This window comes from Leptonychotes weddellii, chromosome 1, assembly GCF_054177405.1.
Source record: "Leptonychotes weddellii isolate Sample4059 chromosome 1, ASM5417740v2, whole genome shotgun sequence".
Lineage (NCBI taxonomy): Eukaryota > Metazoa > Chordata > Mammalia > Carnivora > Phocidae > Leptonychotes > Leptonychotes weddellii.
In genome coordinates this window covers 7885399-7909229 of record NC_138369.1, presented here as the reverse complement: position 1 = coordinate 7909229, position 23831 = coordinate 7885399, and the positions used below count along the sequence as shown (strand labels likewise).

The window sequence follows — 23831 nt, the reverse complement described above, 5'->3', positions numbered from 1 at the left end:
AGAGATTACTTAAAATTAAATCTTAAAAAAAAAGTAAATGGAATTATACAATGGGTAGCCTTTGTGTCTGGCTTCTTTCACTTCTAATTTCTTTTTTTGTAGCTCACATTTCCCTCTTCCCTGCCTTTCACGTGATCCACCTACCCTTGCCCTAAATCATTCAGGTCAGACAGGAGTAACAGAACCGTATCACTGGACCTACATGTTCATTCTTAGTTACCAAGAACAAAGTGTAGGGGGGGCTCAGTCTTCAAACATTTTTTAAGACTGGGTGCAAGGGCTACCCACCTTTTTCTAAAGTGGCTCCAACTTTTTTTTTTTTTTAAAGATTATTTATTTGAGAGAGCGAGAATGAGAGAGAGTACATGAGAGGGGGGGAGGGTCAGAGGGAGAAGCAGGCTCCTCGCTGAGCAGGGAGCCCGATGCGGGACTCGATCCCGGGACTCCAGGATCATGACCTGAGCCGAAGGCAGTTGCTTAACCAACTGAGCCACCCAGGCGCCGCGGCTCCAACTCTTGTATCCAGTTCTGTCTCTCCAGCCAAAACCATCACTAAAATTTCTTTCAGCCTTAAGGGGAGACAGTTTCTAGATGATTTCTTGAGAGTTTTAAGATCTCAAGACACAAGATGGCTGAATCACGGTGGCGCCCAGTTAGCATTCGATAAATAATTGTTGAGTGAAGGAAGCACATCAGCACTAATAATTACCGTCATAATGAATTAATGTCATAACATGTTAACATGTTGATACCACACACAGCCAATGACTGGCCGAAGGGGCAGAACGAGCAAGGGGATAGTGAAACCCTCACCTAAGGTCAAAAACACGTATCGAACAGGGGAAAAATCCAGAGATGCGGAGTGTAGGCAAAACTACCCACCAACTCCTGCCGAGGACTTTGTAGAGAGCAGATGTAGGATGGTTTAGTTTAAGAAACAACATTGGAGAAGAACTCTCCCATGGGAGAAATTTTTCCCCCTGGCAGTCTGTCCTTTTTACTTTTATTTTTTAAAAAAGATCTTCTATTTATTTATCTGAGAGAATGAGCTAGAGAGAGTGCACATGAGCAGGGGCAGAGGGAGAGGGAGAGGGAGAGCGAGAAGCAGACTCCCCCGTTGAGCAGGGAGCTTGACGCGGGGCTTGATCCCAGGACCCCAGGATCACGACCCAAGCCGAAGGCAGATGCTTAACCGACTAAGCCACCCAGGCGCCCCTGACCGTTTTACTTTTAAAACCTCCAGCACAGGGACGCCAGCACAGGACGTTCCTCGGTCCTGTGGCCAGGAAGAGCCCCAGGCAGGGAGTGGCAGGTGTTGGAGGTCGGTAGCCATGGGCATGTGTGGACAGGTGAGGGGTGTGGGCACTGGCTGAATTCCCTTGGAGGCTTCCTAGCAGAAGCATCTTTTGACCTGGAGTTTGGGGTGGGGAGAGGGTAGGGCATTCAGGATGGAGGCAGAGAGGTGTGGAACTCGGGGGTGCTTTGAGGATTGGCACTAAGGAGTCATTTTGGAAGCATCCAATGGATGACCTGTTAGTCTATGATGAATTGGAGGGAGGAGATACTCAGGGAGCTATGAGCTTGGAGGAATGCATTACGGTTCATCTGATGGGCGAATGAGGGCCCGAAACCATGGCCAGTGGGAGAGGAAGTATGAGGTGGAGTCACCAGCCCTGACAATGAGTAGAATGTGGGGTGAAGGAAGGGGAGAGGGGGCCCACAGTGTTTGGGAGGATGAATTCCACTGCATTTTGAGTTTCTTGCCAATTTGACGACCAGAGGGCCCCTGTGAACACCTGAGTCTGGGCATCTCCCTTCTCTGCTTAGAATCTTGCATGGCTCCCACCTCACTCAGCAAAAGCCAAAGTCCTTTGAATGGCCCACAAGGCCCTGCACCTTCTGTCCCCATCGCCTCCCTGTCCTCACCTCCTTCCGTTCATCCTTACTCACTCCATTCCAGCCACACAGGCCTCCTTGCTGTTCTTTGAACACACCAGGCATGCTGCAGCCACAGGTCCTTTGCACGGGCTCTTCCCTCTGCCTGGAATGCTTTTCTCCACCCAGACACCCTCATGGCTCCCCCTTCACCTCTTTCAGGTCTTTACTCCAAGGCTTCTTCCACACTGGGGCCTCTTCTGGGCATCTTCTCTAAATGACACGCCACTTCCCCTACCTTTCTCCTCTCCCAGTTTCTTTTCTCTATCTGACATTCTGCATATTTTACTTGTTTATCTTGTTTCTTGTCTGTCTCCCCCACTGGAATATCAGCTCCATGAGGGCAGGGACTTGAGTCTCTTTTGTTCACTGCTGGGTTCCCAGTGTCTAGAACAATGCCTGGCACACAGTAGGTCCTCAATAAATACTGCTGGGTGAGCAAATGAATACATGAGTGAATGAGCGAGTGATGGGAGGATAATGAAGGCATGACCTGAATGAAACTGGGAGGAAGAATTCAGCTTGAGATTCAGTGGCTCACGCGGATCCTGCCCAGCGGCCCCCGCGGCGGGGGTGGGGGGGGTGTCTCCCTTCCTCTCTCCCTCCTCAGTCCCAGCCAATGTCCTGGGGCTACCCATGAAATCCAGGCATCCCGGGCGATCTGTCCATGCCCATGGGAGGGAGTCCGCGTGTCCCAGCTGTGCTGTGTTTGGCCAGTGAGGGAGAAAGCAGGTGAAAATGGACAGTAACTGTGTCATGGTTTCTTCTCACCAGGGGATGGACTTTTGCAGCCGTGTTCAGGGCCGTGCTGGCGGGCTGGTCTCAGCCCAGCCCTCGGCCTCTGCCATTTGGCCTGGCATTTTCTTCAGTTCTGTTCTCATGTATTTGGGGCAGTTCTGGAGTTTTGCCCCAAGCAATGAGAGTTCTTGCTGGCCCTGGCTTTATTTTTCATGGCACCTTGCTCTTCGCGTCTCTGTGCGAAGGTGGGGTGTGGGGTGAGTCCACACTGCCCGAATCGGGTAGCCTTTGTAGACGTCTTTCTCTGCTTACTGTGCCCTCAGTAAATGGGTGTCAGGACAGGAGGCAGGAAGGCTGATACACTGGGACCACTAGGAATGAAGTACCTTCATTAAGACGCATGGGTGTTTCTGGATCACCTCTTCTGATTTTCTTTTTTACACATTTAGAAATTTTTCGCAAAATACATATAACATAAAATTTTACCATTTTAGCCAGTTTTTAAGTGTACCATTCAGTGGCATTAAGTACCCTCATGCTGTTGTACAAGCATCCCCCCCATCCATCTCCAGAGCTTTTTCATCTTCTCAAACTGAAACTCTGTCCCCATGAAACATGGACATCCCCCCTCCACCCTCCCCCACTCAGCCCCTGGCTCTCCCATCCTACCTTCTGTCTCTATGCATTTGACTCCTCTAGGGACCTCATGCAAGTACAATCAGACAGGATTTGTCCTTTTGTGACTGGTTTATTTCCCTCAGCATGATGTCCTCAAGGTTCACGCGTGTTGTAGCAGGTGTTAGAATCTCCTTCCTTTTGGGGGCGCCTGGCTGGCTCAGTTGGTGGAGCATAGGACTCTTGATCTCGGAGTTGTGGGTTCGAGCCCCATGTTGGATAGAGAGATTACTTAAAAATAAAATCCTGAAAAAAAAAAAGAAAAAGAAAAGAATCTCCTTACTTTTAAAGGGCTAAATAATATTCCACAGTCCGTATGTACAACATTTTGTTTATCATTTATCTGTGGGTGGACATCTGGGTTGTTTGCTTGTTACCAGTTTTCACTCCCCCCAACAGTGCACAGGCTTGCCTTTTCAGCACACCCTTGCCAACATGTATCATCCCTTGACCTTTTGATAATAACCATCCTAATAGGTGTGAATATCTCAGTGTGGTTTTGACTTGCATTTCTCTGATGGTTCGTGACGTTTGGCACGTTTTTACGTGCTTGATGGCCATTTGGATGTCTTCTTTGGAAAATGTCTATTTCCTCTGCCCATTAATTTTTTTTTTTTTGATACTGAGTTGTATGAGTTCTTTGTAGATTTTGCATGCTGACTTTCTTATCAGATCACGATTTGCAAACATTTTCTTCTATTCAGTAAGCTGCCTTTTCATTTTGCTGATGGTTTCCTTTGCTGAACAGAAGCTTTTTAGTTTGATGTAGTTCCATGTATTGATTTTCGCCTTTGTTCCTCCCTGTTATAAGTTTTTACTTCTTGACACTCACCTCATACCTGGCTACCTGCTCTGGAGATTGTTTGTTCAGGGCTCGGAAATTACTTTTACTATCAGCCAAATAAAACATCATCCGGAAGGTGACAAATGCGTTTGAAGGTCGGTTAAAAATGACATTTGGATTATCGTCATCCTGGCTGTTAGAATCCACGGTCTGCTGAATTTCACACTCATCAGCCTAGAACTCTGGAGGGGATACCATTTCCATGGGTCTTAGCAACCCTTCTTTGTCCCGGGTGAGATTAAGATGCTTTATTGACTGAGGTTTAAACACACAGACAAGACAGGAAGGAGTGAAACCACCCAGGAGAGCCTCAAACAAGTGGAAGAAAGAAGAGGAAAGGCTGAGAGAGAACAAGAGAGAAGAGGTGGGGGGTAGAGATTTCACGTGGAGATGTTATTTCTTAGCTCGCTCTCTCTCTCTTTAAAAAAAAAAAAGATTTTATTTATTTATTTGAGAGACTGCCAGCATGAAGGGCAGAGGGAGAGGGAGAAGCAGGCTCCCTGCTGAGCAGGGAGCTCCACATGGGGTTTGATCCCAGGGCCCTGAGATCATGACCCAAGCCAAAGGCAGAAGCTTAACTGACAGAGCCACCCAGGTGCTTCTCTCTCTCTCTCTCTCTCTCTTTTCTAAGATTTATTGATTTATTTGAGAGAGAGAGAGAGAGAGCAAGCACAAGCAGGAGGAAGGGCAGAGGGAGAGGGAGAGAGAATTTCAAGCAGACCCCCCCCTGAGCATGGAGCCCGACCTAGGGCTTGATCCTGGACCCTGAGATCATGACCTGAGCCGAAATGAAGAGTTGGACACTTAACTGACTGAGCCACCCCGGCACCCCTCCTGGCTGTCTTTTTAATGAACACTTTGGTGTTCTCAACAGGACTGCACACTTGTGTGTATTCCACTTGAATGCGAAGCTTTCAAAGCACAAGGAAAACATTCGTTGAATGGAACCAGTGTTGCTTCTGTCAAGTGGTGTATTAGTTAGGGAATGCTGTGGGCTGAGTTGTGTGCTCCCAGTTCCTATGTTGAAGCCCTAACCCCCAGTGAGGTGGCATTTGGAGATGGGGCCTTTGGGAGTTAGATGGGGTCACCAGGGTGGGGCTTTCCTGATGGGATTAATGCCCTTATAAGAGGAGACCCTGGAAGACTTGCTCTTTCTGTCTCCTCCATGTGAGGACGCAGCAAGAAGGTGGCCATTGTGAGCCAGGAAGAGAGTTCTCGCCAGGAACTGACCATGCTGGTCTTAGACTTCCAGCTTCTAGAACTGTGAGAAAATAAATTTCTGTTGCTTAAGCCACTCAATCTCTGATTTGTTATGGAAGCTGGAGCTGACTCAGACAGGCATGCTGCTGTAACAAATAGACCCCCAAATGCATGGCAGGTTAAGCACGATGAAATTTTGTTTCCAACTCACCTGATAGCCCTGGGAGGGTGTTCCTGGCCAGGAAATGGCTCTCCTCCTCCACACCGTGCCTCAAGATCATGGAGGACAAAATCCTGACCCCCAAGGATTGTTTATGTTTTAGGAGAAGTGGGCCTTGCAAGAAGATTGCTCAGTGCCAGACTCTGGGTTGGACCTCAGAGAAAGGTGTTGGGAGTCCCAAGAAACCCAGGTCCATATCCCTGGCCTGTCTGCTCCGTGCTCTGGGAACTTGGGTGAGCCACTGCACCTCACCAAAGCTCAGTCTTATCTGTAACACGAGGGAGTAGATTTCCCACCTCCTCTGGGACTTGTGTTTAGGAGGGGAGACCTGACCTATGGCTCTTTTCCTGCCCAACTCAAAACTTAGTTGTCAAGAGGTAGGGCACGTCTAATCCTTCTTAATGAATTTCCTATGATTCTTTCAACTTAAAAAAATTTTATGATGTAACAAACATGCAGGAAAATGCTCAAATGATTTTTTATACTTGCATATATATGTGTCCCCACTGTCACCCAGGTCAAGAGCCAAGGAACTTCTATCCCCCCCAGTGGATTGTCAGGTTAAGCAAATAAAAAAATTTTAGAACACCTGATTAAAATTGAATTTCAGATAAACAGTGAATAGCTTTTTAGTGTAAGTATATCACATGCAACTGGGCATTCTGTATTTTATCTGGAAATCTCACCAGCAGGCTCCCTTGTGTTGCCTCCCAGTCAATAGCTCCCCACCCCCAAGGTCAAAGTATTCTTCTTGATTCTCATCACTGTGGATTCGTTTTGCCTGTTTTTGAACTTCATGACAATGAAATACTGCAGTGGGTCCTGCTTTGTGCCTGTCTGTGAGATTCCTCCACATTATTGACTTCAGCACGTTCTTTTTTTTTTAAGACTTTATTTTATATATTTGAGAGAGAGAGAGCATGAGGTGGGGGAGGGGAGGGCAGAGGCAGAGGGATAAGCAGGCTCCCCACTGAGGAGGGAGCCCGACATGGGGCTCGATGCCAGGACCCCGAGATCATGACCTGAGCCGAAGTCCGATGTTTAACTGACGGAGCCACCCTGGTGCCCCTCACATTTTTTTTCATTGCTGCATAGTATTCCCTTATATGGATATATCACTGTTTGTTTCTCATTTTCTTGTTGATGGGCCTTTGGGTTGCTTCCAGTTTGGAGCTACTATAAATAGAGCTTTATGAACATGACTTTTGGTAGCTTTATGCATTCATGAGTGGAACTACCTGGCTGTTTTAAGGTTTTCAATTTTCCTTCCAGACGGGGGGGGAAAGACATCCACTGGCACCCGTGAATAAATTGAAGTCTTTTAGGGTTATATTCTGGCCCCTGCCTAGCCTTACTTTTATTTCCTGAATAAAGGACCTCGGGACATTTTTGAGTTCCCATGCTCTCTCTCTAGGAGCATCCTGTGTCTTTCCAATGTGTATGACGAGCCTGAGAAGTGTTAGAGAATGTTTTACCTTTGCTTTTTTGCTTCGTTGCCATACTTCTACTAATTTTCACTGGAGATAAAGCTGCTTTACCAGTAATTAGCACTTGTTTCGCTCATGGGTGGTGATGCCCGGTGCCCAGCACAGCTGTGTAAATGTCTCTGTCCATGTGCAGGGGGTCACAGCAGGCCCCCAGACTTCCCTGCAGTCGCCTCCCTCCCCACTCCTTCCCCAGAGCTCCAGTGCCAGCCTATATTAATCACAGCATCTCCAGGCACCATCTGGTTGCCATGGAAACTCAGGCTGGTCCAGGTATAGCAGTAGGGGTCAGTCCCCCCTCTCAGGTGCGGCTTCAGTTTGGATTCAGGAAAGTGGTGGATACAGCGGTACCTGGTGCTTTGTAGAATTCTATTCTTATAACATTAACAATACGGCTCTCTGTGGCCTCAGGCTTCACGTGGCTTATGCTCTTCTATTTGCTTTTCCCCATTGTCTTCTCTTTGCACCGTCTGTTCATCGAACCTGGCTGCTTCTGAGGGAAGCAAACCCCACATGCTTTGCCATTTCCTCTGTGCTGTGGTTGGGCAAACAGAGAGAGGGAGTAGCACACCTGGTCATGGGGCCCAGCAGGTGCCAGGGACGGACACCCGGCTGGGAAGTGCCCGTTGGCTGGGGATGTGTTTATTTCGCATGCGTACATGTGGACAGCTGGGGCTCCATTGGAACCGCTCTGCAGAGCATGCTGGATGGTGTTGCTAGAGCAGCTGGCCCCCGTCCCCACTGCTGCCAGGCCCTGCCTGCCTGCCACAATATCAACATGAACCCCGGTGTTGACCAAGCACTTCCCATGGCCCGGCGCTGTGCTCAGGATGCTGCCTTCCCACAGGTTCGCTCGCTGACCCCTCACGATGGCTCTCCGTGGTACCTATCACCACCTCCACGTTATGCTGGAGAAAACAGACTTGGAGGGTTCAGTAATTTGCTGGGGACCACACAGCGAGTTGATCGTGTGCTGGGGTAGGACCTGGCATCTTCTTTCCCACCATACTTCATCCCTTCCCGACTCAGGAGAAGTCCTGGGCCCCAGGCAGTTGCAAGGTGCTTGATGATGTTTTCTTGGGTAGACCCATTCCTGAGATCATTCATTCAGGCAAGAAATATTTAAGGCGGCAGGGACCCAACAGCAACGAGACAGATCAAGATCCTTGCCCAGGTGGCGCTGACTTCCTTTGGGGGAGGCAGATGTTATCCAAGGCTGCACATAAGTACCCAGTCCCAGAGAGTGATGAGCTCCATGAGGAAGACCTCGTTGGAGGATGTGATGGGGAGCGCCTGCATCTGATCATAGCCCTGAATGATGAAAGGGAGCTGGCCTGTCGGAGATGAGGGGAACAGCATTCTAGGAAGAGGGAACAGCAGGTGCAGAGGTGGAATGAGCTTGGCGGAGACCAGGAACGGTGAGGAGGCCGATGAGTCTGGAGCTAAGAGGGCAAAGGGGAGAAGAGATGGGTATGAGGTCAGGGAGAGGGCTCAGCCCTGTAGGGTGTGGCTTTTATTCCCATAACAGTGGAAGTGCTGACTGCAGACTTTCAGAAAGACCCACTGACTGCACAGCCGTGTGCAGGGCAGGAGTTGGGAGTGGGAGCGGGGAAGCCCACTGACCCAGGAGAGGCAGCTACGCAAGGCCAGGTGAGCGTTGTGGTGGTGGTGGGGCATGCAGTGGCTAGAAGTGATCGGATTCAGGACCCGCTGATGCATCTGATGCAGGGAGTGGAGGGAAGTGAGGAGCCAGGAGTGACTACTCATTTTGTCGTTTGGGCATCAGGGTAAATCGGGAAACCCACAACGAAATGGGGAGCCTGGGAGCATGTGCTGGAGGGCGGGGTGGGGAACGGAGCATCCTGGCTTGGGGCTGTGGGACAAGCAGGTGGATGTCATCTGGGGTGTATGCCTTAGATTTTGTCTTTCCAGCTCCTCCTCCCACCTTCCCGGGTACAAATATACCTTTTGTAGGTGTGTGGAACTTTCTCCATCAAGGTGCTTCCACTGTGCCTGGTCTCTAGGGTTTTAGCTAAGTGGTAGGTACTACACAATACACCCAACCTGTAAGATAGATTCTTTTTTTTTAATACTGACGCAGTAATAATATATATTTTTTTTGGCAGGGAGGGGTGACTCCTGCAGGTAGAAAAGGAACCTGGTAGCAAGGCACTCGAATCTACCTTCTGTCCTCAGCTTTATCTCTGTAAAATGGGAAGGAAAATGCCTTCCATGTGTGCATGCTTATAACAGGAATAACAGATTTTGTTTTCCACGCAAAGGGAATGTACGTGGAAAAACACAAAGACTTTATAAATGCATGATTGCAGATGTTTTAGAGTAAGGTTTCATGAGAATAAATTGAAGCGTAAAGGCATCATGAAGGATAGATCTATTACACTCCATCAGTTAAAAGATTTGGAAAAAACCAGAGGGTAACTGTTGTCGTTAAACTGATAGTGAACTGATCTGCTTAGGAGGGGCTAGGAGAGCTCTTTGGATGCTTCCAGCAGGATGAGAGGAGATAATTGGGGGTTGGGAGAGATGAGCTTCCATTCCCACACCCATTTTATGTATTTATTATTTATTTTTGGCAATACAGGGTGGCCTGAACCCATCTCCTTACACCTCTGGTTGTTGAGGTGACTTATACAACATTTGTGCATGAGATTCAGCCTCCTAACCCTATTTCATTCATGCTAGCCTTCCAGTGGGTTTGCTTTTCCTGGACAGATGTGGAGTGGCTAGTGTGGGGACTTTTCAGGTGGGAAGAATAAGTCTGAGATGGAAAATATGCTGCTGGGTGAGGTGTGCATGCCAAAAGCCATGGACTGTCTCACTCCAGGAGGAAAGAAGTAGAGTCCTCCCCATGGTCCACCAGGTCCCATAAGCTCTGCCCCATCACCTCCCCAGCCTCATCTCCTCTGCTCTCTCCTCAATCACTCACAGCTGCTAGGGCCTCCTCCTCACTGTTCCTTGAGCAAGTCACACATAACTCTGCCTCAGGACTTTTGCACCTGCTCTTCTCTCTGCCTAGAACACTCTTCCCTCAGATACCCACATGACTCCTGCATCACTTTCTTAGGGCCTCTGCTCACATATCATTCCCTCAGTGAGGCCATCTCTGACCTCCTATTTAATACAATAACCAGCCCACCCAACACTTCCTATCACCCTTTATTATGGACTCAGTTGTGTCCCACCCCCTTCATATATTGAAACACTAACCCTCAGTACCTCTGAATGTGACCGTATTTGGAAACAGAACCTTTAGAGAAGTAATTAAAATGAAATGAGGTCATATAGGTGGGCTCCAATCCAGTATGACTGGTGTCCTTGTAAGAAGAGATTAAGACACAGACATACACAGAAGGATGGGGAGGCACAGGGAGAAGACAGCCATCTATAAGCCAAAAAGAGGGCTCAGAAGAAGTCAATGCTGCCAGCACCTTGATCTTGGAATTGTAAGCCTCCAGAATTGTGGGGAAATAAATTTCTGTTCCTTAAGCCACCCAGTCTGTGATACTCTAGTATCCAGCAAGCAAATACACCTTTCCTGATTAATTTCCACCACAGTTTTAGCCCCTAATCTCTACATAATGTACTTATTTTATTCATCATACATCTGTTCCCCCAGTAGAACGTCTGTTCCACGACAGGAGGATATTTGTCTCGTTCTGGGCTGTGTCCCCAGCTCCCAGCCAGGGCTCTTACACAGTGACTGCTCACCTAGTGTTTGTTGAGTGAATAAGTGAGTGAAAATGAAGACAAAGATCTCGGGACTCCAAGTTCCTCTGAGTGCTATCTGGTGCTGAGTGTCCACCTGGTATCTTTGTGAGTGTTGGGAACCCGGTCCCTTTTTTCCAAAAACCCAGCCACGTGGCGAAGAGTAGGCTCACTGGATAGATGGCCACGCCCCACGTGGATTTTAAAGCCGACCCCTTGACCTTGCCCTTTCAGTTTTCTAAGTCTGTGCCGCTCACGGGCCCGGGAACCTGAGGAGAGTGAACGAGCAGGCTCCTCATGACCCGTTTTGCAGACGGGAACACTGAGGTGCTGAGCCATCCGCCGTCCCGCCCTCCGTGGTGTGTCCCTCCATCAGGGTGCGGCGGTTGCCGGGCAGCTCCCGAGAACCGGCTTCCCGGCCCGAGTTGCCAAGGAAATGCTAAACCCCGCTCGGCCGGCCGGGGGGCAGCGTGAGTGGCCGTCCCCGGGCTCCCTTCCCTCCTGTCCCCGGGCTCCCTTCCCTCCTGTCCCCGTGCGCTGCGCGCCGCGCTCACCCTCCGCCCGCTCTCTGCTCTCTCCTCCAGCTGCGCGCTGTGCTGGAGGCCGAAGACCCTGCGAGTTCTGAGCGAGGCCCATGGATGTGGAAGGCCTCCCGGGTCCCGGACCCCATGTTCTCCCCGCGCAGTTATGACGCCCTGCACGACGGCGGCTCGGGGCCCCTGGGTGCGGACCGCACGGCCAGCGCCCCGCAGGACGCGCGGATCCCCCGGATGAGCGGCGCCTTCCAGGGCCCCACTCTGAAGCGGCGGGGCGGCGTGGTGGACCACCGGGATGTCATCTTGGCCCACCAGGCGCACAAAGTCCACAGCACCCCCCAGGCCAGGAGGAAGGAATGGGAGTGAGTACGCGGGGCAGACGGGCTGGGGCACCGGGTGGGGGGCAGGCACGCCCCAGGGACTGGAGAGCACCCCTAAAGCGAGGCTGGCGTCTGAACCCTTCCATGCCTGTAGACCGCTACGGCCTTGCTGTAAGCTCCTGTGAACCCCTGCGCAGCCCGGGGTGCAGTAACAAAGGGGGTAGGGGTAGGCGCACCAGGGCGTCCGCGGAAGACCCTGCGCCCGGGTCTGTGGGTGTCCACTCGGTGGGGATGGCCTCCGAGTATTTCCAATGGGAGGCATTCCTGAATCCGGCCGAGAAATGCTGTTTTCGGGGGTGGGAGTGGTGGGAGGGGTGGGGACCGGGAATCGCATTTCTACCTCAAGCACTGAGACTAGACTCCAGGGTTTGCGGGCTGGAGATGAAGTTTGTACTGCAGGCAGAGAGGGGGGCTGGGGAAATGTGCTCGCTCTGGTTTCTCTGGTCCTGGGCCCTCTCCCTCTTTGCCAGTGACCCCGAAAGTGGGTCTTCTCCTAGGAGTCTAGGAGACTTGGGGAGGAAGGGCGGGCTTTGAGCCGGCTCTGTTCCTGTGATCTTGGACAAGTGCCCTCCCCTGGGCTCATACCCTCACCGTGAAATCGCTCTTTCTAGGCTGATGATGGAAGCAGTGTGTGAACGTTTCAGTCCCAGGTACAGAAGGAAAGCTGGTGCTCTTTTTCTTTTTCTTTTTCTCAAGAGCTTCTTTGGCAAAGGCTCAGAACTGGGGTGGATTCCTGGACAGACCTCAAGAAGGTGGGATTCTGAATACACATTTCAGGGCGACTGGAGCTGAGGCTGGCCTGGACGCTAATCACTCCTGGGGATCCTGAAATCCCCTCTCCCACCCTTTCCAAGGCTCCAGTCTGACCTCTGGGAAATTAGCAACATGGTCTCCAGCACCACACACAGCTCTCCACCCGGCTTCCCTGGAGTTTCTGTCTGCTGGGAGGAAGAGCTGGGTTATAAATGCCAGTTGGGTTCAGGGGTGTGCTGATGAGGGATGTGTAAATAGAGAGTGCAATGAAAACTCATCAAAAGGTGTTGCTAATTTGGCCTCTGAGGCGTTTTCCTGAAGTTAGGCTGACATCTGGTGGCACATTGGGGCATCATTTAGAAAGGCAATGTGATAAAGCTTTATTTATTTTTCCACACGGTGTTCCTTCTGATTTTCTCCTCCCCATCCACCTATCTAGCCTCCCACCCACTCACCTATCCTTCTATCTTTCCTTCCTTCCTTCCTTCCTTCCTTCCTTCCTTCCTTCCTTCCTTCCTTCCTTCCTTCCTTCCTTCCTTCCTTCCTTCCTTCCTCTCTCCCTCCCTCCCTTCCTTCCTTCCATCCATTCACCTGTCCATATTTCTATCCATCCACCCACCTACCCATCCATCTTTCCATCTGCCTATCTGTCCATCCCTCCTTCCTTAAATAACTAGGGTGTATTTAACGTCTGCAGCTTCAATGCCAAACACCGATCTTCTATTATTCCCTCTCCAAAACTTGCCTCCTCTCTCCTCTCCCTTCCCTCTTGAGTCTCTGTTTATTTCCATTCTCCTGTTTCCTTTTTTTTTTTTTTCCTTTTGAAAAGAAATTTGATTAGTTCTCTCAGAATCAGTGAGGCTTCTTTAAGGGGTTGAAATGAGTTATTTCTGCAGACCACTGAAAAGAGATTTTTAGGGTAAGGAAAAGTGTCAGTGAATTAAAGAAGTAAAAAAAAAAAAAATTCCCAGTTGCCCAAGGAAAATATTATAATTTATAATAATGACGGCAGCTAATGTTTATTGGGCGCCTACTGATAGACAGACACTTTGTAATCTTGTTGTCTTCTCCTGTTCTGCCAGGTAGTAGAGTCTGCATCATCCTCAGTTCACGGATGAGAAAGGAGAGGCTGGGAGAAGTGAAGTAACTTGCCCGGGGCCTCCCAGCTAGAAAGTGGCAGACCCGGGGTTCAAACCCTGGGGCTGTCAGCCTCTAAAACTCAAGCTCTTTTTTTTTTTTTTTAAGATTTTATTTATTTATTTGCGAGAGAGAGAGAGGGAGAGAGAGCACAAGTGGGGGGGCAGAGGAAGAGGGAGAAGCAGACTCCCCACTGAGCAGGGAGTGAGATGCTGGGCTCGATCCCAGGACCCCGAGACCATGATCTGAGCCTAAGGCAAACACTTAACCGACTGAGCCCCCCAGATGCCCCCAGAACCCAAGCTTTTAACCATTTGGCCAAAGAGTTTCTATAACAGAAAGTGGCGGAAATTTACTTTCCATTCACTCAGAAAGAAATTCAGTCATATCAGGGAGAAAGAGAGGAGAGGTGGAGGGTCTTCAGAATCAGGAGACATCGGTTACGGTGTCAATTCCATCACAACCTCCTTGAATGGCCAACTCGTGCCTCAGTTTCCCATTCCTGTTGCTTTCTAGGATCATATGAAGATTCGCAATCTTTATAGCCACGAGCTCCAAACTTCTGAACTCCTACCCCTACCAGTAAAACAAACATGCTTTCAGCACACCACAACACATATATTTTTATTTATTTGTCAATTATATAAGTATTCTGCTATATTTATCATATGCCCTATACAATAATATACATAAAATAGAAGTGTCAAAAACATGAGGCACCAATGGGATACATTATTTTTAAGTGGTTTTCATTTTTTGAATTTAATTGTACAAAAGCTCCTGTTTTTGAAGTTTACTTTCACTTTTTGAATACTGTGTTTGTCAGAGCTCTTTCCTCTGAAAATGTTCAAATACACTGAGTAGAGAGAACAGTGAACCCCACGTACACGTCACCCAAATTTAATAATTATCAGAATTTTGCCAGACTTACATCATAAATCCATTTTTGTCTTTATTTTCTGAGCTATTTTCAAACCAATCCCCAACCTTGTATGAGTTCACAAGCTTCAGACGACATCTCCAAACCACACAGACATTTTCATACTCATATCCCATTGGCAGAATTAACAGTGACTTTTAAAAATATCACCTAACTTCCACTCCACATTCAAATGTCTCCGCTTGTCTTTATACAGCTGATTTTTTTACATCGGGAAGGTCTGTGTGTTGCATTCGGTCATTATATCTTTTTTTAAAAAATATTTTATATTATTTTTTAGAGAGAGAGAGGAGTGGCAGAGGGAGAAGCAGACTCCCCGCTGTGCAAGGAGTCCCCCAAAGCGGGACTCGATCCCAGGACCCTGGGATCATGACCTGAGCCAAAGGCAGACGCTTAACTCACTGAGCCATCCAGGCATCCCTACTTCTTTCTTTTACCAATATTTAGGACACCCTCTCTGTGCTCAGCTCCATGTGGGGCCTTGGGGACACATCAGTCAATAGTCTGCTCTCACGGCAATGATGCTCTCCACCCAGCAGGAAAATCCAATATGAAACAAATGGTGACCAACAGGAAGAGTGCCGAGGGGCTGTGATCTGGTGGGGGACCCCCCTCCCCCCGAGGGCCTCCCTGGGGAGGATTTCCAGGCTGGTTCTCATCCTGTGCCTGCAAACCCCTGCAGGGCCTTGTGAGACGCATGTTCCAGCAGGGCTGGGGTGGGGGTGCCCTGGGACTCTGCATTTCTTTCTAACAGGCTCCCACATGAGGTGGGAGGATAGTCTCAACAGCCAGGTTCTCGGTCATCACCACCGTCACTGTCATGGTCAGAGAACAGAGGGCCCGGGTGGGAGAACGGAGGGTGGGGGGAGGAGAGCCAAGCAAACTGCAAGGAGAACCGTGAATGAAACTTTTCATGCTGTGAAGATAGTGATCATAACCAACATTTACGGAGCATTTACTATCTGCAGGGTGCAGCGCCAAGCCCTTTCTATACGTTAACTCATTTAATCCTCATCATCACTGTTCTAAATAGATGGTGCAGAAGGTCATTATTTTCGAGTGTTTCTGTGCTCCACGACTCATCACAGGCACAGAGCAAGCTTGTGAAGCCGCTCGAGCTGGTGGTGGTATTATTAGTCCTCCTTATGCAGATGGGCAAGCAGGTCCCCAGGGTTACTGAGGCACCTGGGGGCTGAGTCAGGACAGCATGGCAGGATCTGGACTCCCAGGCCAGAACTGGCTGTTTCTAGGATGTGGGGGCTCAGGCTCAGCCATCCTGTAGGTCACCAGTTGGGGCTGGGGTGGGCAGCCTAAATTGTCCTGGTCCCCAGAGCCTGAGCTGAGAGGAGGGGACGTGCCAGGTGAGGAAGAAGGTTTTCGCTGGACTATTTAGGATTATATGGGACCGTTGGTAAAATGACTACTGCCACTGGACCCCAAGGAGCATGTTTAACCCACATGTGACCTCAGTGGTTGTTGAGATGGATTTGGGTTTTCTGGGGCTCATACCTCACTTGGGTCAAACCCGAAGTCCTCCTGAAGGCCATCAAGGTCCAGTGTGATCTGCCTGTCACTTCCCTGCTTTCACCTCTTCTCACTCTCCTCCTTACTCACCCTGCTCCAGCCACCTGGACCTCCTCACTGTTCCTTGAACACATCAGGGCAGTCCTGTCTCAGGACCTTTGCATTGGCTGTGCCCTCTGACTGGAATAGCTTTGACCCCTACACCCATATGGCTCCTTCCTTACCTCCTTCTAGCCTTTACTTAAAGGTCATCTCCTCAGCAAGCCTTTCCTCACCACCCTGTTTAAAATTCAGCCTCTGTACCTACCTATTCCTTCTGCCTTACTTTATTTTTCTGATGAGCACTGATGACCAACTCATATTTATTACACATTTGGCTTTTTATCTTGTTGATTACTTGCTTGTATTCTCTCCACTAGCTCCCTGGGGGCAGGAATTTTTGCAGGGTTTGTTCTTTGCTGGGTCGCTATCTTCTGGAACCGGGGTCAGGAAGCTACAGTGAGAGAGCCAAATCTGACCAGACACCTGTTGTATGGCCCACGGGCTAAGAAAGGTTTTTACATGTTTAAGTGGTTGAAAAAAATCAAAAGAAGAGTAATATTTCTTGATATGTGAAATTGTATGAAATTCAAAATTCAATGTGCAGTAAGTTTTTTTGGAACGCACCTTGGCTGGTTTATGCACCTCTCATCCTGTGGCTACTTCTGCACCACGGTGGTGGAGTCGAGTCTCTAACACACTGGGCTGCAAAGCTGAAAATAGGCCATTTGCAGGAGTTTGTGGGCCTCTGGGCTGGAACAGCTGGCTTTGGTGGTGACCTGGTGGATACCCAGGCCAGGGGAACCCAGTTCTCCCCCGGCGGTGCCCCCGCTCGCCTGCGGATGCCATGACTAACCACCAGGTGGCGGTGTGGCTCCCGAGCGGAGCGGACGCGGGCAGCGCAGAATGGGAGGCAGTCTGCTCACCAACCCCGGTACCCACCTCCCCGGCTCATTCTTCCTTCTCAGTGTTCTGAGAAATGGAAGGCAGCCCCAAAGCGAGAATCCAATTTTCATCGTATGATACTCCATCACTACATATATGGCAATGTCTTTTTTCATGCACAAAGGGCTTGTAAAGATGAATTCGGGGGGATCTCGAGGTTTGAAGGGCTCCCAGAGGGCTGAAGGCTTCAGGTGAGTCCTGGGGTCAAGTGTGGGGTCCATCTGGCCTTGGGCTGGGGTGTGGTTGAATACCTGGACTGGGAGCCAGATGGCGGGAGTTCACATCCTAGCTCTGCCCCTCACAGACTCTGTGACTCCGGGGGAGGGACATTCTTCTCTCTGCGCCTCAGTTTCTTAGTCTGTAAAATGGGGATAATCATGCTCATTTCTGGAATTCCTACAAAGGTGAAATTTAATGCATCATTATATGGCAAGTGTTTAAGACAATGGAGGCACGTAGTGAGCCTTGACACCAGTTTGCTATAGTCCCAGGGAGGGTAAATCATTAAACACCCAGAGGCCTCAGTTTACACAGTGTTAAAAAAAAAAAAAAAAAGAATAGCAGGTTGTTTAGATATCACAATTAAACCAAATCTGACCTTTAAAGACCTGCTTGGAAATCAGAGCACTTTTTTTCCTTCTTTTTTAAGGGAGGCAGTTGGACAGTTCTAGCCTACTTGATATTTAAAAAAATATAGGTCTGGTCCCAGGGAGTTTCTTTTTCAGTGTGGCTGGCTGGTTTTTAGTGCAGAAAGACCCTCCTTTTGTCCTTTGAAGTAGTAGCAGCTTTGGCTGTGGCCAGCCATGGAGGACCTGGGGCACATCCCTGCCCCATGGTGCCGTCCCCCTCCCCCCCCATCCCTTATGATCTATCAGATTTTCTATGCTCATTTTTGAAACCCAAGCAGCTTGTGAACAAATGTCCCTCCAGAGTTGCCTTCTTGCCCATTGCTGATTCCAGTCTTTTTTCCTGCTTCCATCACTCCAGAAGTCTGTCTTTTCAACACCCCAAGTTTCTCTTGATAGTGTCTGTGCACCTGTGCCCTCCAGATTGTCTGCACTGGTCCCCCACCCAAGGGGAGTGATCCATCGGCTTCATCTCTGAATGAACTTCCACCATGACTCTTCTCACTTCGGCCAAGTCTCACTGGCCTACCTTCCGTTCCCAGCATTTTCAAGTAGTGTTTGCACCTCAGGGCCTTTGCACTTGCTATTGCCTCTGTCAGGAATGCCCTTGGCATGGCTGGCTTCTTCTTGCTTTCAGGTCTCAGCACAGATGTCTCAGCACAGATCCACACTGCGGATCACATCACTCTGTTCATTGCCTGAAATTCTGTGTTTCCTTCTAAATTGGACTGCCAGCAACATGAGAGCAGGGTTTTTGTCTTCCTTGTCCACTGCAGTATCCCCAGTGCATAGAAGGTGCCAATGTTTGTTGAGTGAATCGATCCCTGGGAACTTGAACATCTATATTGATGACTTCTCTTTCTCTGGCTTGGAGACCTGCAAGTCTCTTTGAGCCAGTGAACATCATTTTCTCTTCATTTCTCTGTCCAGGGCATCCTTTGGTTCCAAGTCCTGCATGATGTACTCAGGAGGGTCTATCTGGAGGAGGAGACAGACATGCAGACAAAGACTGTATACATCACCCAGGGGGTATACAGAGAGCAGTCCTCATTTATCCCACAATCACCATGGGCCTGGCCCTGGGCCAAGGGGCTTCGGGTATGAGCTCATGGGGGGGGTCCTCACCCCAGCACCCATTTCACAGAAGAGGCCACTGAGGCACAGAAAGGAAAATGATAGAGACTATGGGGCAGAACCAGCCTTGGAACCCGGATCTGTCCAAGTTCAGAGCCCAAGCTCGTAATTCCTCTTCTTGCAAGTTCATGAACTTGGAAATGCCTGGCATAGTAGAATGAATGAATGAGGTGTGAACATTAAGCTTTCACCTGCGTTTTAGGTACTAAACTTGATGAAGGAAGATTCTTTTCTTACTGAACCTTGAATCTTGGGCTTTGCCCAGCACAAAGCTTTGTGGGTAGAAGACACTCGATATCTGTTGAACGTGGTTATGTTGAGTCTGAGACAGGTTCAGAATGAAATCTATGAAATCTTGAAGGTGAGTGGCACGCATAACCCGTCCTCTAAATCTGCTGCTGGAGTCGGCTCAAAGAGGCCAAATTGGGATAAAATAAAATGAAATAATTTCTCACCTTCTAACTTGTCACAGCCCCTTAGGGAAGGGGGGCAGGTCTTATAACCTCCAGATGAGTCCAGGGCCAGGAGTCAGATCCACGACAGTGCAGTTAAAGAACAATGCCACTGTCTCCCCAAAAGCCAGCTTGCAAAGCAAATCTGGTCCCCTGCCATTCCAGAAGGCTGTTCTTGCCTGTTTTAAGTTTTTCTGGAAGGCCCCAAATGTTGTACAAAGGATAGATTTGGAGGCAAAAGGAGCTGCCTTCAAATCGTAGCCCATCCCACGAGAGCTGGGTGACCTTGGGCGAATACCACAGCCTCTCTGGGCTCTGGGGGAGATCCTGGTGCAGAGAGTTTGGGAGAGCACATTGACATGGCAGGGCTCGGATAACAGGGTCTTGGAGGAAAAGCCAGCCTGTCTTTCCCTTCATGTGGTCTGGGAATAGCCTGGGAAGTATGCAACATCTAGTCTCTCCAGTCTGTGTCTTAGGTCAAATGATTCTGAATAAGAAGCCTGCGCAGCTTAGTGACTCTGGAACCATCTGAATTCACACTCTGGTTCTGTCCATACCGTGTGACCTTGGGCAAGTGACTCCACTAACAGTCTCACTTGCCTTGTCTATAAAATGCAGAATAGAGGGGCGCCTGGGTGGCTCAGTCGCTTAAGCATCTGCGTTTGGCTCAGGTCATGATCCCAGGGCCCTGGGATTGAGCCCCGCATCAGGCTCCCTGCTCAGCGGGGGAGTCTGCTTCTCCCTCTCCCTCTATACCTCCTTTTGTGCTCTTTCTCTCGCTCACACACTCTCTCAAATAAGTAAATAAAATCTTTAAATATATGCAGAATAGAATAGCACTTGCTTCATAGGGTTATTACAAGTATTAAACATTTACAAAATGCTTAGCATGGTGCCTGGCACATTATAAAGTGTTACAGGTGTCATAAGTTAAATAAAATGAACAAGTTCCCACCCATGCCCCTAGCTGTGACCTCCAAAAAGGCATAGACCTTATCTTATTGATTATGTATCACCAGGGCTTAAGCGCATAGTAGGTGGTCAGTAAAGGCTGGATAGAAGCAGCATATGAGATTGGAATGAGTTCATGGCTAAGAGATGAAAATCTAACCTCAAAATCTGGGGTGCAAACTAATATAAAGGGCCAGAGAGTGAATGCTTTCAGCTTTGGGGGTCATGTGGTCATATGGTCTCTGTAGCAATGACTCAACTCTGCCTTTGGAATGTGAGAGCGGCCATAGAACATGTGTCAGTGAATGACTATGTACCAATAAAACTTTATTTACAGAAAGAAGTGGTGGGCCGTATCTGGCCTGAGAGATGTAGCTTGCTGACTCCTGCTCTAAACCATAGAGAGAGGTTAGTGGAGACAAAGAGAAGATACTTCGTATGGTGCTTTCTGGAGAGATGATGATGTCAAAAGCCACCAGTGGTGGCTTAAGCCTTAAATTGGAGGGTCTATTTATTTTTGTTATTTTTTAACATTTATTAAGCAGATGTGATGGCCATCATTGTAACAGGCATTCTGATACTTTCTTTTAATCTTTAAGAAAACCTTAGTGAGTATCTTTACTTACTCTTTCCTCCTTTTTAAATCATGAAACTAGAGCCCAGAGTGGTTAAGAAATTTTCCAAAAGTCACAGAGCTCAGAAATGACCTTCTAGCTCTTCTGGGTCCATTTCCAAAAATCTGGAGGCCTTTCCCTCCAGGGCCAGAGAAGGGCTGGGACCTTCTTTCAAAGCTGTCAATTAAATGTTCACAGCTGCCCCCAAAAGCCTCCAAAAATGGGGAAGCATCTGAAGGACTAACGAGAATATGTTGGAATTTTCAGCAGACACATGTGACTGAAATTCTTGACAAACTGGCACAGCGCCTGTATATTGGGCCTGTTGGTGAGCCCTCTGGAACATTGTGGAACTCTTTAGTTCCTGCCTCAGAATATGGATGCTCAGTTTAAAAGAGGCTTCATCAAATAGAGCCATGCTGGAGAGCTGCTCCGGTTTCTCTGTCATGGAATGTGGACCCTTTCTTGTGTGTTTTTTTTCTCAGCCTTTACCTGACATGTCGGCTTGGTTGGTTCCTACAAGGGCAGACAATAGGCTGACCCATTCTCTTCAGATCCGTGTGCACGATCTCCAGTCCCGAGTCAGGCCTGTGTGCTGGACTCTGGCTGACTGCAGCAGGTTAGCAGCATGCTGGAGTCTTGGATTTCTTTGCAGTGGGGAAGGTTTTGGTGATAGTGTGTCCATTTGGCTTTGGCTGTCCTACAAGATAATCAGTAGCAGATTTTTAATTCTGCTGGCCCTCCTAGCCTTGGCACCCATCATTGACCCTGTTAGAGCATAGATATCACCGGGCTTACCAGAGTTTCGATTGGGCAGGTTGGTTAGGGCCTGAGAATCTATATTTCTCAAAAGCTCCCCAGGATGCTGCTGCTGGTGGTCCGGGGTCCACATTTTGAGAGGCATGGCTTTGGGTCAGTGGCTCCCAACTTTGACTGCACATCAGGATCACCTGGGAAGTTGTAAAAACCCCAACGCCTAGGCCATCTGTACCCCATTAAATCCCACTCTGGGAGTGGGGTCCGAGCATTGGCATTTTCAAAATTTCCAGGTGATTCTAACATGCGGTCATGCTTGAGAACCAAGGCCGCAAGGTCATCGTTTCTCATTTTACTTACGATATACTCAGAGGAGGTCCCCAGGTTTATACACAACTTGGAAACTTAAAATCCACTGGAGGATTAAAAAAATAATGTCTAATCCATTCCTAAGCCAACACGGAATTATTCTCATATGATTCATGGTTTGGATTCTTATTCTTTTGGCTTCAATTATCTCTTCTCTGTGTATTCAGATATTCAGCTGGGACACATTGGTACAGCTTATTGTTAAAATATTAAAATATTTCCATACCAGTTAGTAAATAGCCTGGAGTTCCCCCTCCGCCCCCCACTGAGTGAGCTCCCCCACCCACCAGGTCCCTTCTGGGTCCTCCCATGCCTCCTAATGATCCATACTCTAGGGGTGGTGCCTCTTGCTGGTTGGTAAGTATTTTAAATTTTGCCCAGTGCATTTGACCTGCTTGCCCATATGGATACCTTGAATGCAGATGGGGATCTGGAATAGGTAGCAAACCCCTAGCCATCAGTCCACACTGGTTACCTTTGATACCTTCCCTTGTCCTGCAAGATCCCTTCCAGCTGGAGATTCAACTGTTTCTGAGACACATTTGGGACCCAGGAATCTTTGGGGAGGCCTAGAACCTAGAACCCCAGATACCCCATGCATCCTACCACTCTTGGGGAACAGTTAGTCTGTACTTGGGGATCCCCCAACCTCCACATCCTCCCATTTGCTACCCTTAAAGGCACCTTCCTCCCCCTGTCTTTGGGCACAGCTGGTATAATTTCCTGAATGAGTTCTGGATTTCCGAAGAGACAAGAAGGGTGTTGACTTCAAAGAATGTTTCTTCTAGGGCAGGAGACCACAACTTCCTGTAACAGAGAAGGCTGTATTGGAAGAGAGGTGTGAGCAGAGTTATGGGTGTGCATGGGTAGGAGAGATAGTCTGGGGAGTCAGGGGTGGGTCATGGAGATAGTGAGGAGGGTATCTTGGGGTAGAGGGTGGGGAGCAGGGCTGGAGAAGCATGCCACAGGGGAGGATTAGCAAAGACACACTCACAAGGGACCCTTTGCAGTCTGAAGAAGTGCAGGGACCCCTTTTCAGAATTTTGTTTTTAAATGCATAAAATCAGGGGCGCCTGCGTAGCTCAGTGGTTTAAGCATCTGACTCTTGATTTCAGCTCAGTTCATGATCTTGGGGTCCTGGGATAGAGCCCACGCAGGGCTCCCCACTCAGTGCGGGGTCTGCTTGAGATTCTCTCTCTCCCTCTCCTGCTGCCCCTCCCCCGCCCCTCTCTGTCTCTCTAAAATAAATAAATCTTAAAAAAATAAATGCATAAAATCAAACACAAAGAAGACCAACTATAGTAAAAATTAGTAACCAAAATATCTGAAGCAACGGGTTTGTCATACTCTTACAAATATGCTTCTTTGGCCTTTTCGCCGCGTCGCTGGTGCCTGTGCCGTCCGCTCCTCCTCGCCTGTCCTCTCCCGGCCGAAGCCCGGGGGACCAGAGCGAGACGCGGGGACCATGTTCCGACGCAAGCTGACGGCCCTCGACTACCACAACCCGGCTGGCTTCAACTGCAAAGATGAAACAGAATTTAGAAACTTTATTGTTTGGCTTGAAGACCAGAAAATCAGACACTACAAGATTGAAGACAGAGGTAATTTAAGAAACATCCACAGCAGTGACTGGCCCAAGTTCTTTGAAAAGTATCTCAAAGATGTAAACTGTCCTTTCAAGATTCAAGATCGACAAGAAGCAATTGACTGGCTTCTTGGTTTAGCTGTTAGACTTGAATATGGAGATAATGCTGAAAAATACAAGGACTTGGTACCTGATAATACAAAAAATGCTGACAATGCAGCTAAAAATGCAGAGCCATTGATCAACTTGGATGTAAATAATCCTGATT

At 48.7% G+C, this 23831-nt stretch overlaps 1 protein-coding gene across 1 annotated transcript in view; it reads left to right on the top strand.

The window, feature by feature from the left end:
* Positions 1–23831, top strand: part of CACNA1A (calcium voltage-gated channel subunit alpha1 A) — a 276152-nt gene that overhangs the window by 3857 nt on the left and 248464 nt on the right. The window contains exon 2 of the mRNA XM_081805421.1: positions 11407–11720. Within this exon, the coding sequence (XP_081661547.1) occupies positions 11461–11720 (260 nt within the window). The 5' untranslated portion in view covers positions 11407–11460. The remainder of the gene's footprint in view (positions 1–11406; positions 11721–23831) is intronic.